General features: G+C 45.2%; 1 protein-coding gene across 3 annotated transcripts in view; it reads left to right on the top strand.

Moving 5' to 3' along the window:
• The window catches only part of atp8b5a (ATPase phospholipid transporting 8B5a), a 190,888-nt gene that overhangs the window by 99,047 nt on the left and 74,207 nt on the right, over window positions 1-17,634 (top strand). For all 3 annotated transcript variants that reach the window (XR_014619436.1, XM_084309315.1, XM_084309316.1), the window contains exons 4-5: window positions 5,801-5,914; window positions 10,038-10,136. Coding sequence is in view for 2 of the 3 variants with exons in the window: in XM_084309315.1 (XP_084165441.1) it covers window positions 5,801-5,914; window positions 10,038-10,136 (213 nt within the window). In the remaining variant the exon portion in view is untranslated. The remainder of the gene's footprint in view (window positions 1-5,800; window positions 5,915-10,037; window positions 10,137-17,634) is intronic.

A 17,634-nucleotide genomic window follows, 5' to 3' on the forward strand; every position in this document is an offset into this window, starting at 1 on the left:
AACCATCATCTCCCATGACCTCAAGTCAAATCAGCTCCCTCATCAAGAAAGCACAGCAGAGGATGAATTTCCTGCGGCAGCTGAAGAAATTCCACCTGCCAAAGACGATGATGGTACACTTTTACACAGCCATCATTGAGTCCATCCTCACCTCCTCCATCACAGTATGGTACACTGAAGCCACGGCCAAGGACAAAGGCAGGCTGCAGCGTGTCATCCACTCTGCTGAGATTAATTAGTGTATATAAATTGACCACATCTTAAGCCTAGGACCCCGGCTTAAAACTAGGGGAGATAGAGCCTTCGCCGCTGCTGCCCCCAGACTCTGGAACAGCCTCCCCCACATAAGATCTGCCCAGAGCCTAGAGGTTTTTAAATCCTTGCTCAAAACACACCTCTTCTCCCGCCTGGCCTTTGACCAGAGCTAGCCTAGCATCTATACATGACGTCCGCTGTCACTCTGCACTTTTTTATCCAATTTTCCTGTCTCTTTTTTATTGCACTTTGCCCTTGCTTTCTTATATGTACTGTACTCTACCTTTTTTGTAATTTTAGTGTATTTTATTGCATTGTATGTGTTTTTTTTATCATGTTGTAAAGCACTTTGGTTTGGCTGTTAGTCATTTGTAAATGTGCTATATAAATAAAACTGACTTGACTTGACATCTGCCCAGCTGTACAGCCCTGGCCTATTCCTATTTTATTTATTTTTGTACTATATTCTATTGTGCTATATTTAATTTAGTTTATCTCCCATAATATCCCCATCATTTTATTCAACCTCTTATTTACAGTTGTACAGCCCTGGCCTATATTTTATTTCATAATTATATTATTCTATTGTGCTTATTAACTTAGCTCATATTTCATTTAATTTTACTCCACCTTTTTATTGTATTAATGTCTGCCCGCTAATGTCGCACAGATAACGTCCAAAGCAAATTCCTTGTATGTGAAAACTACTTGGCAATAAAGATTTTTCTGATTCTGATTCTGAAGAGGGGACCCCATTTTCACATGGACCCCAAATTTTGGAAAGTCTATGTTAAGACACTTTTTTTACTACTAAGGTAAAAAAGACTGCTGTAAAATTCCGAACTGGCCCTTTAATGCGTGCTGATGTCCGCTTGAACCTAATGGGGATGCGTATCAAGCTGTCAGGAGACACGCTCACCTGGCTTGATGATCACAAGTCGCCACACACCTCACCACTTCATCACGGAGACTCTGATCCGATTGTGTGTGTCATTTGGAAACCACACACACCCACACATACCCCCACCATTTCCGTGATTAATAAAACCCACCTGAGAGTGGTTAAAGTGGAACTCTCTCCTGTCTTCAATCCTGACCTCATCTTACCATGACTCTTCTCTGCTCACCATCACTTTTATTCACCATGTGCCAACACGTCCCCTAGAGTAGCCTATTGCTCTATTACACTAAGAGATTGTATTGTATTTGTTTATTTAGACGGGACAGAGCATATTACTGGACACTACAAATAAATGCAGTGTAAATACACCGGATTTAGCAAGGATGCTAATTTTCATCCACAGTCCCCACACAAAGCATAAAAACGAAACATGCAGGCAGTGAAGCATAACATGTTATGAGACAAGGCATAAAAACATACATACAGTTTGGGCGGCTAGGTGGTGCAGTGGGCAAGGCACTCACCACCAATGCTGGAGACGCTGGGTTCGAGCCCAGCTCTCCACATTGTTTTCAGTTTGGCTGGTCGTCCGTACTAATACAATTGGCAGTATTAGGGGGAGGGAAAACTGAGGGGTGGGGATTGGACGTTGTGGACAGCGACTCCTACAGGTCGGTTGGTGCGCCTGCGCAGTAGAATCAAGAAGCGATGGGGGCGGCGCCCCTCCAAAGCGCAGACCCCTGACACTGAAAGATCGCGTCGCGCAGGTGAAAAGATGCGACGGCTGCTACCTCGAGTATCGGAGGGGACTCGTGCTATGTATGGCTTCGTCCACATTGCAGCTGGCAAGAAACAGCGTTCGAGACAGGGGAGGGTTGAATTGGACGATACGAAATTGGGATGGGAGAAAAATAGAAAATGGGAGAAAAAGTGGATACAAAAAAAAACATACATACAGAAAAAGGTATAAAGGGTGCACTACAATACTATTTGACTAATGGTCACAGGTTTGGTTGTCGAGTAACCATTTTTTTTAGATTGAATTTAAATGATGGAAATGATGTACAATCTCGTATGGTCAGTGGTAGATCATTCCAGATTAAACAGCCCTGGACTGAGAGGGTGTTTTTAGCAAAGGCGGTTTGCCGGCCGGGCACTTCGCAATCCCCTCTAGTGGTTGCTCTAGTGCTGATTCCTCTATCGGGCTTCCTTTCTATGACTTCCCTCAGAGGGGGCGGGCACAGACCATGTAGGGTCTTGTAAATAACAATAGCCTGTTTAAAAAAAAATTATTGGCAAAACTCAAAAGATTGTACCTCTGAAGAATGTGACAGTGGTGATATGAGTGAGGTTTCTTATCGAATACTTTGAGTGCACTCTTGTATAGCTGTTCTATGGGTTTGAGGATCGTCACACCTGTGCAAGAGCAGTTTGTGAAGCAGTACTCAATGTGTGATAGAATAATACAGTGAAGATAGGATCTAGCAGCACTGACTGTCAGGAAGGGTCTAATATGTTTGAAGTTTTGAAGGTTGAATTTGATTGTGTTTGTAACTTTCTTCACATGTTTTTTGAAGGTTAAGGTTGAGTCTAGCATGACTCCGAGGTACTTGAACTCTGACACAAGTAGATAGATGAGGAGGAATGAACCAACACATCAGACCAAAACAAAAAAGGTTAAACAAGTGTAATACCAAGCCTAGAGGTCGCTGTTTGACAGTGTTGCAGATTCTACCTTTAATTCATTGAGAGCCATGCCCTTTCCCCATCTGGACTGCCTGGCGCCAGCGTTATTGACCATTTTAGCGATGTTTGCAGACCCATCGTGTGTTCTGTATTATAGCTAATGGAGACAATAGTATGTCTCTTTTGACAGGCATTGTTCATAGTCCATCACTGACTAACTAGTTCATTTCTACATACTGTAGTTTGTGCGCTATTACACGTTAAACATCGCCCCTTTCAAAATAATCCAGTCTTTTTTCATAGATCGCGAGATATGGCGTGTTATATGCAATATGCCCAAATCGTTCTGGTTGATCGCCTGAAACCCCAAATACTTCCAAATCAAATGTATATACCATATACATCTGTGTCTTCACAAAATCATCAACGGGGGGTTGTTTTAACTAGAAACTGCTATCGTGTTTGTCAAGCATGTTTTAGGTCCGGTAAAATACGACTGTGATCGTTACAAAAACATGTTTCAGGTTTGGTAAAATAGACATAGAATATACCTTACCTGGGGTGCCCCCGTGGTGCACCGCATAGTGCCTCGCACACCCACGCGGCCGTCCCGGGTTCGCCTCCCGCTCCCGGGGGATAATTTGTCGCATGTCCTCCCCACTTCTTCTCCCATTCTCCCTCTCCTCTGTCGGTCATGTCTGACCATAAAAAAGCTGGAAAAACGCAAAAAAAATTAATAAAAAGAATATACCTTATCTTAGCCAGAAGGTACTCCAAAAAGAATAATCCCCAGTGATCCCATCGCCATCGCGATTACTCGTGTATATGTCTATACTCGTGTATACGGGAAATAGGCTTCAGGCAATAAAATCGCTCTGTCTCTGAGGAGAAGGAACCCTTGCAAAAAAAGAAAAGGTGTCTCCACACCAAGCTATTCCAGTTCAAAGGGTAGGCGATACTGCCACCTGGTGAGATTCGATCGTCATTGCAATTCCAATGTAGGCAGATGAGCCAGGGAGACATAGGGAGCTGAGTGTATAGAACGGGGATCAAAGGGAAAATATCAAAGGATCTAAAAACTAGATATTAGGTTTTTGGCTAACAGTTGGCGGCGAAACACGAGATATTACGTTTTTGGCCGTCAATGAGTTAAATACCCATACCAGTCTTTTTTACATGTGGGTTCCAAGTCATTCTTGCTTTGATACGACAATCAAGCCACCCTTATTTTGTACTATTGTAATATAACTTTAACAATAAAGGCACCTCAGATGTTAGTACAGCATTTCAGTCAGATGCGTTGGCTTTCATGGGTTTATGTGGTGTTTAAGACACATTTTCCGATACAATTGAAGGCCTATGGCAGTGGTGAATCGGCAGAAACGTAAAGTTTTTCAGTAACTGTAAAAGAAGGGCACCTTGGTTTTTGTGTCAAGGTAAGAATAATTTTGAGCCCACACGTCAAAAAGAGTGGTATGGTCCTTTAATACTATTTCTTTGGCACTACCTACCTCAAACTATAGACCGGTTTGCTGTATACGTCAGACTTGGTGTGCGCGTGCATCACCGGAGCAGAAAGGAATGTAATCCTAGTCAGAACAACGGGGCAGACTACAATATATTTGCATTTGTTAGCCATGCTAGCGATCTAAACAATCAATCCATGCCAAAGCTAGATTTGATTGATTTGATTTGATATTTTTTATTTTCGTGTCTTACATACAGGTGTATGCCCAGCCCATATGGGCTTACAAGACACATAACAATAAGTATATAATAATATACTTGACCAATTACTTGACAAATGACATATAGACCAAGATGGCCACAAGAACAAGAAAATACAAGAAAATACAATAAAACGTAATATAACACAAGCTGTACGCAATGTATATAAACAAAGAAACAAGAGGAATTCAAATACAATTATATAGGATATAGTGTGTTTTGTCTCAAGTGCCATGCTTTCTCCAAAAATCCTGCAAAACTGAAGATGTCCTCCACAAAAAAACAACTCAACATACAACTCTCAGACTGCCAAAACAAATCCGGATTTACAATTAGAATTTTCTCAAATAAAGCCCTCCTCAAAGCGGTGTACAAAGGGCAATAGAAAACAAAATGATATTCATCCTCCACCACTCCCAGATCACATAGAACACACAACCGCTCCTCCTCAGGTTTACCTAATTATGCAAAAGGTGAAAGACTCACTCACAGCCATGCTGATTTGGCTAAATGACATCCAGACGTTTTCATTTGAAACAACTTTTAGTCAGGGGAGTGCCATGGTTTCTCCATAGAGCCCTGTATATATATATATATATATATATATATATATATATATATATATATATATATATATATATATATATATATATATATATATATATATATATATATATATATATATATATATATATATATATATATATATATATATTTATCCACATCTGCCTGTATATATCGGCATATCATCTTTTTTACATACCTGTAGATACTATATCTATATCTGTACATATCCCTTACCTACTCCTACTAGTTATACCACTGGCGAGTATGACATACTACCATAGTGTCTTTGTACCTGTATCACTGTACATAATAATACTATAACACTATCTGATTAGCACTATTACTCAGTAGTACTCATTTATATATTTTATATAGAATAATCACCTATACATTGTATATTGCTATTGCACTTTTTATTACATTTGCACTCTGGTTAGATGCCAAACTTATTTTCGTTGTACTGTACTTGTGCTGTATGATGACAATACATTTGAATCTAATCTACTCTAATGATGACAGACCTGCTGTGACATTAAAGTAGTAAAGGTGCATAATAGCACAATAAAAGCTTTAGAGACAGCCACAACAAGGACTTTGTGTTGTTTTCTCACTTGCTTGTCCTTTTTTCTCCCTTCCTGTTTCCACCCTCCATACTTCCTCCAGACCAACGCCATTAAAACCTCCAAGTACAACCTCTTCACCTTCCTACCTCTCAACCTCTTTGAGCAGTTCCAGAGGATCGCTAACGCCTACTTCCTCTTCCTGCTGGTACTCCAGGTGAGCGTACACAGTAGTGGCGGGAGACTCGATTCCTCTTGAGGGTCCTACGAGTCTTGGGTCGACTCCTGCTTTGCAAATTCAAAAGGGCACTAGAATCAACTCTTAGACCCCATATATCTTTAATTTCAGTGAAAATCTGTTGTGATCAGTAGAAGTCCTAATGGCTGAGTCAGCAGCAGCTCAGTTACCAAAACGGTCGAAATGTGCCCAATTTGAACGTGAAGAGTCGACTCTGCTTGGCACTCGACTCCAGTGGTAGGAGATTGAATCGGGGTAGACTCCAGAAATCCTAGACTTGTGCACCACTAGTACATGGTTTTCTGGTAAAATGTTTACCACAAGTACATTTCGCCCAACTAACGACTTACTGGTAAATATACAAGTCGTAATAATAATAATAATAATTCATTTAATTTATATAGCGCTTCTCAATAACCCGAAGTTGCTGACAATAGTCGGGAGCAAAGTAAAAACAAAGAAACAAAAACAAAGAAACAGCAAAGAAACAAAAACAAAAGGAACATGAGACCATGGGGGGAACAGGGAAGACAGCATGATAGCACAAAAAGACAGGAGACAGACATCATTGGAGGGGGGGGGTTGTGGGTGGGGGGGGTTAAAGGCAAGGGAGAACAGGTGGGTTTTGAGGCGAGCTTTGAAGGTGGAGAGTGTAGGGGAGTCTCTGATGGACTGAGGGAGGGAGTTCCAGAGTCGGGGTGCAGTGCGAGAGAAGGCCCGATCACCAACGTTTTTGAGTTTGGATGTCGGGACACGACGGGACAGTGAGGGAGGCAGTGGAGGAGGACCGGAGGGAACGAGTGGGGCGGTAGGGAAGAAGGAGATCAGTCAGGTAGGGGGGGGGGGGGCAGGCTGTCGAGGGCTTTGAAGGTGAGGAGTAGTGTTTTAAAGTTTATGCAGTGTTTGATCGGGAGCCAGTGGAGAGAGTGGAGGACAGGAGTGATGTGTTCACGGGACCGGGTGTTAGTGAGGAGGCGGGCGGCTGAATTTTGGACCATTTGCAGTTTATGGAGGGAGCGGGAGGTGATGCCAGTGAGGAGGGAGTTGCAATAGTCCAGGCGGGAGGAGATGAAGGCGTGAATGAGGGATTCAGCAGCAGGACACACACACACACACACACACACACACACACACACACACACACACACACACACACACACATGCTCATTTCTATGATAGTACCTCACAAGCATGCAGACTCATCCTCTCTCTCTCTCTCTCTCTCTCTCTCTCTCTCTCTCTCTCTCTCTCTCTCTCTCTCTCTCTCTCTCTCTCTCTCTCTCTCTCTCTCTTTCTCTCTCTCTCTATCTCTCTCTCTATCTCTCTCTCTCAGACACACACATAAACAGATACACATACAGTACAGAAAATCAGACTTCTACAGCAACTGCACAGGATAAGCTTGAGTGAAGTGCATTGAGATTAAGGAAGTGTGATAGCAAGCACAGGAAATTGCCTCATACTGTAGCTGCATACAGCAGCCACTGCTCTCTGGAGGCAGTACAGACACACTGCTGCCAAAGACGTAGTCTGGCAGGGAATCCTGCTGTGTGAACAGTAATCCTGCTGTCAAATTAAAATGTCCCTCTCACACATAGTCATTGAAGGATAACAGTATGTTTGTAATAACTATACTGTAAAATAAATATGGATGAAAGTACTACATTTAATAAGATAAGATATTCCTTTATTATATATATTATGTCATAGCAGCATGGGAGAGGGGCTGGGCGGCTACGTGGCGTAGTGGGCAAGGCGCTCGCCACGAATGCGGAGACGCTGGGCTCGCCTGTTCGAGCCCAGCGCTCCACATTGCTTTCAGTTTAGCTGGTCGTTCATACTAATACACATTGGCCGTATTAGGGGGTGGGAAACTGATGGGTGGGGATCGGGCGTTGTGGACAGCGACTCCTACAGGTCGGTTGGTGCGCCTGCGCAGTAGAATCAGGAAGTGTCGGGGGCAGCGTGAGCCTCCCACGCGTTACTCCTCGCCACTGAGAGATCGAGCTGCGCAGGTGAAAAGATGCGACTGCTGTTACCTCAAGTACCGGAGGGGACTTGTGCTATGTATGACTTAGTCCACATTGCAGCCGGCTTGTGGGAGGCAAGAAACAGCGTTCGTGACAGGGGAGGATTGAATTGGATGATACGAAATTGGGATGGGAGAAAAATATAGAAAATGGGAGAAAAAGTGGATCAAAAAAAAAAGCAGCATGGGAGAGGGGGAGGGGAGGTACAGGTATTGGCATGGTAATAGTAGAAATATAGGCAATCAAATTATAATAAAGATACAAATAAACAGTGTAAACAATATATAATTAACTGTGAATATAAAAATATGATAAAGTAAACGGTTTAATCAAAGGTGCAGATGAGGGTCTGTATGCCCTATCAGTTATATTATACGTTACAATGAATATGGGTAATAAAACACTTAACACCTTCCAGTCTGAGAGCAGCCCTGCCTTTGTTAGTCTGATGACTTGTGAGTGACCCCGCTTCTATCCCCAGGCCATCAGGATGCTCAATGACTCTACGCAACACTAACCCAACCATCTACACACACTGCACACACATGCACACACTCACTTTAATATTTAGTATGAAGCACATTCTCAGGGGCTCATACAGAACCAAGCATTTCACTGTAATGTACATGTACTTTATACGTGATAAATAAAAGAAAACTCGAAACTTGTGAGATAATATAACCAACTGGAGGATAAAGGAATGACTCATTCACCGGTAATGGTAGGTGCGGAAAAGTGACACTATCTCAGCGTAGGAAGCTCTGTTCGACTCAGGGCTTGGTTTTACGTGTTCGGGGGACTCTGAAACCTGATTATGATCATGAGCGGTTATTATTATTATTATTATTATTATTATTATTATTATTATTATTATTATTATTATTATTATTATTATTATTATTATATAAAAGCACCATGTCAAGTGTCTTTATGAATCAGGGATACAGGCAGGGATACTCACCACTATACTAACAAGCAGTGACTCCATCACAGGAATCTTTACCAACACTCTGAAGGAAAAGGTGCCTCAGATACCCTTTCATGGCGGGTTCCTTGTCAAAACATTAAAGATTAATTCTGTGAACGCCATGTCCATTCTTGAGCAAACCCCAAGAAGCAGATGAATAGTTTGCTCATTGCTTTACTTTATTAAGATGTGATACCTAAAATAGTCTGAAGACTTTTCTTTGCACAGTGAAAGTACTTTCATTCATGGACAAATATGAATTCTGTACTGGAGTTACAAGTGTGCATTAAGTCTTGTAAGCTTACAATGTATAACTTACATAAGGAATCTTTACCAATACCTCACCAACAGACCGCAGTGCATCAGACTGCATGGCGGTCAGTCAGAGGTACTGGTGAGCAACACCAGCACCCCACAAGGAACTGTGCTGTCACCCTTACTGTTCACCCTCTACACCTCCAACTTCTGCCATAACTCGAGTGGGTGCCACCTATAGAAGTTTTCAGATGACTCCTCCATTGTAAGTTATATCACTGACGACAAATGAGTACAGAGCCCTGGTGAAGAGCTTTGTAGTGTGTTGCAACAACAACTGCGGACAGTGGAAAACATACAGTGGAGGGGGCAAACTAAGGGAAGGAGATCAGAGGAACAATTAAGTAAAAATACAAATTTAAAAGATGAGGGAAGTCAGGCAGAATCATTGATACATTTGGTGAAGAGGTCAGATTTGAGTTGAGATTTGAATGAGTCCAGGGATGTAGCATTGCGGATGTTTATAGAGCTTTTATCCAAAGCGCTTTACAATTTGTTCCTCACATTCACACATTCACTCACACATTCACACACTGACGGCCATGCAAGGTCAGTTAAGTGTCTTGCTCAAGGACACTTCGACACGCTGCCTGATAGGAGCGGGAATCTAACCGGGAGCTTTCCGACTACCAGCCGACTGCTCTACCTCCTGAGCCAGTGTCGCCCCCCCCCCCCCCCCCCCCCCCCCCCCCGAATTGTACATCTATCCTTTCAGGTTGTGTCTAAGCTGTAAAGGTGTCTTTGGGACATCATGTGACTGTGTTGGGATTTGTCCTGTTTCTGGCTCCAGGTGATTCCCCAGATCTCCTCTCTCTCCTGGTTCACCACCGTCGTGCCCCTGGTCCTGGTGCTGTCAGTCACCGCAGCCAAGGACGCCACAGACGACATGGTGAGTAGAGACCACGACTCAACCACATGTACATACAGAGACCACGACTCAACCACATGTACATACAGAGACCACGACTCAACCACATGTACATACAGAGACCACGACTCAACCACATGTACATACAGAGACCACGACTCAACCACATGTACATACAGAGACCACGACTCAACCACATGTACATACAGAGACCACGACTCAACCACATGTACATACAGAGACCACGACTCAACCACATGTACATACAGAGACCATGACTCAACCACATGTACATACAGAGACCACGACTCAACCACATGTACATACAGAGACCACGACTCAACCACATGTACATACAGAGACCACGACTCAACCACATGTACATACAGAGACCACGACTCAACCACATGTACATACAGAGACCACGACTCAACCACATGTACATACAGAGACCACGACTCAACCACATGTACATACAGAGACCACGACTCAACCACATGTACATACAGAGACCACGACTCAACCACATGTACATACAGAGACCACGACTCAACCACATGTACATACAGAGACCACGACTCAACCACATGTACATACAGAGACCACGACTCAACCACATGTACATACAGAGACCACGACTCAACCACATGTACATACAGAGACCACGACTCAACCACATGTACATACAGAGACCACGACTCAACCACATGTACATACAGAGACCACGACTCAACCACATGTACATACAGAGACCACGACTCAACCACATGTACATACAGAGACCACGACTCAACCACATGTACATACAGAGACCACGACTCAACCACATGTACATACAGAGACCACGACTCAACCACATGTACATACAGAGACCACGACTCAACCACATGTACATACAGAGACCACGACTCAACCACATGTACATACAGAGACCACGACTCAACCACATGTACATACAGAGACCACGACTCAACCACATGTACATACAGAGACCATGACTCAACCACATGTACATACAGAGACCACGACTCAACCACATGTACATACAGAGACCACGACTCAACCACATGTACATACAGAGACCACGACTCAACCACATGTACATACAGAGACCACGACTCAACCACATGTACATACAGAGACCACAACTCAAGATCGCAACTTGCACTCTGCTCGTTTAGAGTAGATTCATCAGGAAATAGCTCCTCGAGTCCTAAACGACACCACCATCCTGGGCCTCATCGCCAACAACAACGAGTCCATTTATCGGCAGGAGGTGGACAGAGCAGTGAGGTGGTGCTCAACCAACAACCTCCTGCTCAACACCTCCAAAACCATGGAAATTGCCATAGATTTCAGGACTTTAAAAACAAACACCTATACTCCCAATAACCATCTCAGACCAACTCATAACCCTAACGGAATAATTCAAGTTCCTCGGCACCCACATCAGCAATAAACTCAAATGGGACATTAACACCACTGCCATTATCAAAAAGGCCCAGCAGCGCCTGTACTTCCTCAGGCAACTGAGGAAGTACAGAGTCCAACAACGCCTGCTGGTCCAATTCTACACCGCCATAATCCAAAGCATCCTCACCTCATCCATCACAGTCTGGTACGGTTCCACTGACAAACACACCAAACACAAACTCCAATGCATCACCAAGACAGCCTCCAAAATAATTGGCTGCCCCCTCCCCTCTCTAGACTCCATCTACACCTCACGCACAGTCACCCTCTCTGGTAAAATAGTCAACGATCCCTCCCACCCAGCACATTATTCCAGTGCATGTCCTCAGGTCGCTACAGGTACATTTTAACCAGACACACACGCTTCACAAACAGTTTTTTCCCCACAGCAGTGCCGAACACTAAACACCCTGCCCCCCCCCCCCCTGCACAGACGGGCAAGCATCCGTCACTGACTGACACTGTTATATATATGTGACTGTCCTGTATGTATTTATGTATCTACTGTATGTATCTATTGTGGGGATTGGGAGGTGGGAGGGGGGCCTTTGATGTCTGATGTTTCATGTTGATGTCCCAGTGCTTTTAACAAACTGTACCGAAAACAATTACCACCAATCATCATTGTGTTAAGTATCTTGTATTAAAGTATCTTGTTGTTTGTTAAAGGGAAAATCCACCCTAAAACAGAATTTATATTGTGTTATTCCGGTGATCTTGGACAGTTCAGTCAATATCTATAAACATAGATAACTTATACATAGCTATTTCTTATTCAGATGTAAGGCTTACAGCTTTGTGTGTACCCATATCCCAGTAAGATCACCAAGTACAGTCATAGTGTCCTAGGAGTTGACCCACTGTTCACCATCTATGGAGCAGCTCCAGAATGTATCTCTTGAAGACATCATTACTAGAGTCTGGTCTGTTTTAGGGTGGATTTTCTCTTGTGACACTGTACTCGTGGTACGTTTGGTACTTTACTGGAACAGGGAGACTGAGGAAATGCTTTTTTCAAAAACAATAAATGGAAAAGGACTTTTCATTTCAGCTGTCAAGGTCAAGAAAACTAATTATTTTACAAATTGTGTGTGGTGTTTAGATGAGATTCATTTAGATTAGATTAAAATGTATTGTCATCATACAGCGCAACAAAAAGAAGTTTGGCATCTAACCAGAGTGCAAATGTAACTATAAAGTGCAGTAGCAATATACAATGTACAGGTGATTAAACTGGAGTATATATATAAATTAATACTACTAGGTAATTGTGCTAATCAGATGTATGAGTGTACAGTGTTATAGTATTATATATATAATTATATATATACAGGTAGACACTATGGTAGTAAGTCATACTGGCCAGCGGTATAACTAGTAAGAGTAGGTAAGGGATATGTACAGATATAGATATAGTATCTACAGGTATGTAAAAATGATTATATGCAGGTATATACAGACAGATGTGGATAAATATATATACGGTAAATATATATATATAGTATATTGGTGTATACAACATTATTGTACATGTATCCTACAGAGTTATATGCTTTCAATGTGATTGTACTACGGCTGAACTCCAACATGGTTGCCATTTTTCAAGACTACCAACAATACCAAAATACAATTTCCGTCATTCTGCTTGATAGAGCGGGGATATATCAGCAATGTTAATGTTAAAGTAGATGGGTTTTTCAGGGGCACCCCAGTGGCGCACCGCATAGTGCCTCGCACACCCACGCGGCTGTCCCGGGTTTGCCTCCCGCTCCCGGGCTGATTTGTCGCATGTCTTCCCCACATCTTCTCCCGTTCTCCCTCTCCTCTGTCGGTCTTGTATGGCCAGAAAATGCTGTAAAGAATGCTCAAATAAATCTTTAAAAAAAGTAGATGGGTTTTTTTAACCATGAAAAAAAAAAGATACTACTATACTTTGAATATTACGTGCATTGCAAATGACCAACCCTTCAACCTCAGCTAGTGTTTTCAGGCGTGAAAAGAACGTTTAGATTAAGAGAATTAATGGATTACAAAGATAAAATTGTTACGATCCAACTGGTAGACTCTAGCGCAGAGAGATGAGCAAGACAACAGAACCAGTTCCAAGGGTGTTTAATGTAAGAGGAGCGGGGGGTAGTTCAGGTGGAGGTCGAGTAGGACCAGACAGGGTAGGAGGTAGAGTAGGACCAGACAGGGTAGGAGGTAGAGTAGGACCAGGACCAGACAGGTGGAGGTAGAGTAGGACCAGACAGGGTAGGAGGTAGAGTAGGACCAGACAGGTGGAGGTAGAGTAGGACCAGACAGGTGGAGGTAGAGTAGGACCAGACAGGTGGAGGTAGAGTAGGACCAGACAGGTGGAGGTAGAGTAGGACCAGACAGGTGGAGGTAGTGTAGGACCAGACAGGTGGAGGTAGAGTAGGACCAGACAGGTGGAGGTAGAGTAGGACCAGACAGGGTAGGAGGTAGAGTAGGACCAGACAGGGTAGGAGGTAGAGTAGGACCAGACAGGGTAGGAGGTAGAGTAGGAGCAGACAGGTGGAGGTAGTGTAGGACCAGACAGGTGGAGGTAGAGTAGGACCAGACAGGTGGAGGTAGAGTAGGACCAGACAGGGTAGGAGGTAGAGTAGGACCAGACAGGGTAGGAGGTAGAGTAGGACCAGACAGGGTAGGAGGTAGAGTAGGACCAGACAGGTGGAGGTAGAGTAGGACCAGACAGGTGGAGGTAGAGTAGGACCAGACAGGGTAGGAGGTAGAGTAGGACCAGACAGGGTAGGAGGTAGAGTAGGACCAGACAGGTGGAGGTAGAGTAGGACCAGACAGGGTAGGAGGTAGAGTAGGACCAGACAGGTGGAGGTAGAGTAGGACCAGACAGGTGGAGGTAGAGTAGGACCAGACAGGGTAGGAGGTAGAGTAGGACCAGACAGGGTAGGAGGTAGAGTAGGACCAGACAGGTGGAGGTAGAGTAGGACCAGACAGGGTAGGAGGTAGAGTAGGACCAGACAGGGTAGGAGGTAGTGTAGGACCAGACAGGTGGAGGTAGAGTAGGACCAGACAGGTGGAGGTAGAGTAGGACCAGACAGGTGGAGGTAGAGTAGGACCAGACAGGGTAGGAGGTAGAGTAGGACCAGACAGGGTAGGAGGTAGAGTAGGACCAGACAGGTGGAGGTAGAGTAGGACCAGACAGGTGGAGGTAGTGTAGGACCAGACAGGGTAGGAGGTAGAGTAGGACCAGACAGGGTAGGAGGTAGAGTAGGACCAGACAGGGTAGGAGGTAGAGTAGGACCAGACAGGGTAGGAGGTAGAGTAGGACCAGACAGGGTAGGAGGTAGTGTAGGACCAGACAGGTGGAGGTAGAGTAGGACCAGACAGGGTAGGAGGTAGAGTAGGACCAGACAGGTGGAGGTAGAGTAGGACCAGACAGGGTAGGAGGTAGAGTAGGACCAGACAGGTGGAGGTAGAGTAGGACCAGACAGGGTAGGAGGTAGAGTAGGACCAGACAGGTGGAGGTAGAGTAGGACCAGACAGGGTAGGAGGTAGAGTAGGACCAGACAGGTGGAGGTAGAGTAGGACCAGACAGGTGGAGGTAGAGTAGGACCAGACAGGTGGAGGTAGAGTAGGACCAGACAGGGTAGGAGGTAGAGTAGGACCAGACAGGTGGAGGTAGAGTAGGACCAGACAGGTGGAGGTAGAGTAGGACCAGACAGGTGGAGGTAGAGTAGGACCAGACAGGGTAGGAGGTAGAGTAGGACCAGACAGGTGGAGGTAGAGTAGGACCAGACAGGTGGAGGTAGAGTAGGACCAGACAGGGTAGGAGGTAGAGTAGGACCAGACAGGGTAGGAGGTAGAGTAGGACCAGACAGGGTAGGAGGTAGAGTAGGACCAGACAGGGTAGGAGGTAGAGTAGGACCAGACAGGGTAGGAGGTAGAGTAGGACCAGACAGGTGGAGGTAGAGTAGGACCAGACAGGGTAGGAGGTAGAGTAGGACCAGACAGGTGGAGGTAGAGTAGGACCAGACAGGGTAGGAGGTAGAGTAGGACCAGACAGGTGGAGGTAGAGTAGGACCAGACAGGGTAGGAGGTAGAGTAGGACCAGACAGGGTAGGAGGTAGAGTAGGACCAGACAGGTGGAGGTAGAGTAGGACCAGACAGGTGGAGGTCGAGTAGGACCAGACAGGGTAGGAGGTAGAGTAGGACCAGACAGGTGGAGGTAGAGTAGGACCAGACAGGGTAGGAGGTAGAGTAGGACCAGACAGGTGGAGGTAGAGTAGGACCAGACAGGGTAGGAGGTAGAGTAGGACCAGACAGGGTAGGAGGTAGAGTAGGACCAGACAGGGTAGGAGGTAGCGTAGGACCAGACAGGTGGAGGTAGAGTAGGACCAGACAGGTGGAGGTAGAGTAGGACCAGACAGGGTAGGAGGTAGTGTAGGACCAGACAGGGTAGGAGGTAGAGTAGGACCAGACAGGGTAGGAGGTAGAGTAGGACCAGACAGGTGGAGGTAGAGTAGGACCAGACAGGGTAGGAGGTAGAGTAGGACCAGACAGGGTAGGAGGTAGAGTAGGACCAGACAGGTGGAGGTAGAGTAGGACCAGACAGGTGGAGGTCGAGTAGGACCAGACAGGGTAGGAGGTAGAGTAGGACCAGACAGGTGGAGGTAGAGTAGGACCAGACAGGTGGAGGTAGAGTAGGACCAGACAGGTGGAGGTAGAGTAGGACCAGACAGGTGGAGGTAGAGTAGGACCAGACAGGTGGAGGTAGAGTAAGACCAGACAGGGTAGGAGGTAGAGTAGGACCAGACAGGTGGAGGTAGAGTAGGACCAGACAGGGTAGGAGGTAGAGTAGGACCAGACAGGGTAGGAGGTAGAGTAGGACCAGACAGGTGGAGGTAGAGTAGGACCAGACAGGGTAGGAGGTAGAGTAGGACCAGACAGGGTAGGAGGTAGAGTAGGACCAGACAGGTGGAGGTAGAGTAGGACCAGACAGGTGGAGGTAGAGTAGGACCAGACAGGGTAGGAGGTAGAGTAGGACCAGACAGGTGGAGGTAGAGTAGGACCAGACAGGGTAGGAGGTAGAGTAGGACCAGACAGGTGGAGGTAGATTAGGACCAGACAGGTGGAGGTAGAGTAGGACCAGACAGGTAGAGGTAGAGTAGGACCAGACAGGTGGAGGTAGCGTAGGACCAGACAGGGTAGGAGGTAGAGTAGGACCAGACAGGGTAGGAGGTAGAGTAGGACCAGACAGGGTAGGAGGTAGAGTAGGACCAGACAGGGTAGGAGGTAGAGTAGGACCAGACAGGTGGAGGTAGAGTAGGACCAGACAGGGTAGGAGGTAGAGTAGGACCAGACAGGGTAGGAGGTAGCCGACACACAAGGTAGGGCAGGATTGGACATCAGGCAGGAGTCAGGCCGAGGGTCTGGACATGGAGACAGGCAGACGTCAGGACAGAAAAAACAGAGCAACAATGGGACTGGTAAGATATATCAGGCTGAGCAAGAACATAGATACTGACTGGGCAGCTGAATCTACAATCTGGCGAAGTCTTGGAGTTTGAGCTGGGTATCTGTAGACTGATGATTAGTTGATAGCTGGCGGCTGTGGATGCTTGGGGCCTAACTCCACACCAGGTTCCAATCCTGTAAGTCTCACACACACACACACACACACACACACACACACACACACACACACACACACACACACACACACACACACACACACACACACACACACACACACACACACACACACACACACACACACACACACACACACACACACCTTTCTAGAGCCAAAATCTAAATTGTAATGCTTTTATTTTTTATATTTTTTCACCCCTCCACAAATCAGCCTATAGTACATCCACATAATGGATAGTTTATAGAAATTCTAATCCAACGTCAATTCTTGTCAGACATGGACAGTCATGATAAATCTACCACATAGCTCACCCACCACTGAAACCTTGTGCCCGGGAAGAATGAAGCCTTGATTATTTCCTAATTATTACTGAATAGAGTTGGGGAGAAACAGTGAAGGAAATTATGTTTT

Source organism: Notolepis coatsorum, assembly GCF_963971535.1.
Source record: "Notolepis coatsorum genome assembly, chromosome: 2".
NCBI lineage: Eukaryota > Metazoa > Chordata > Actinopteri > Aulopiformes > Paralepididae > Notolepis > Notolepis coatsorum.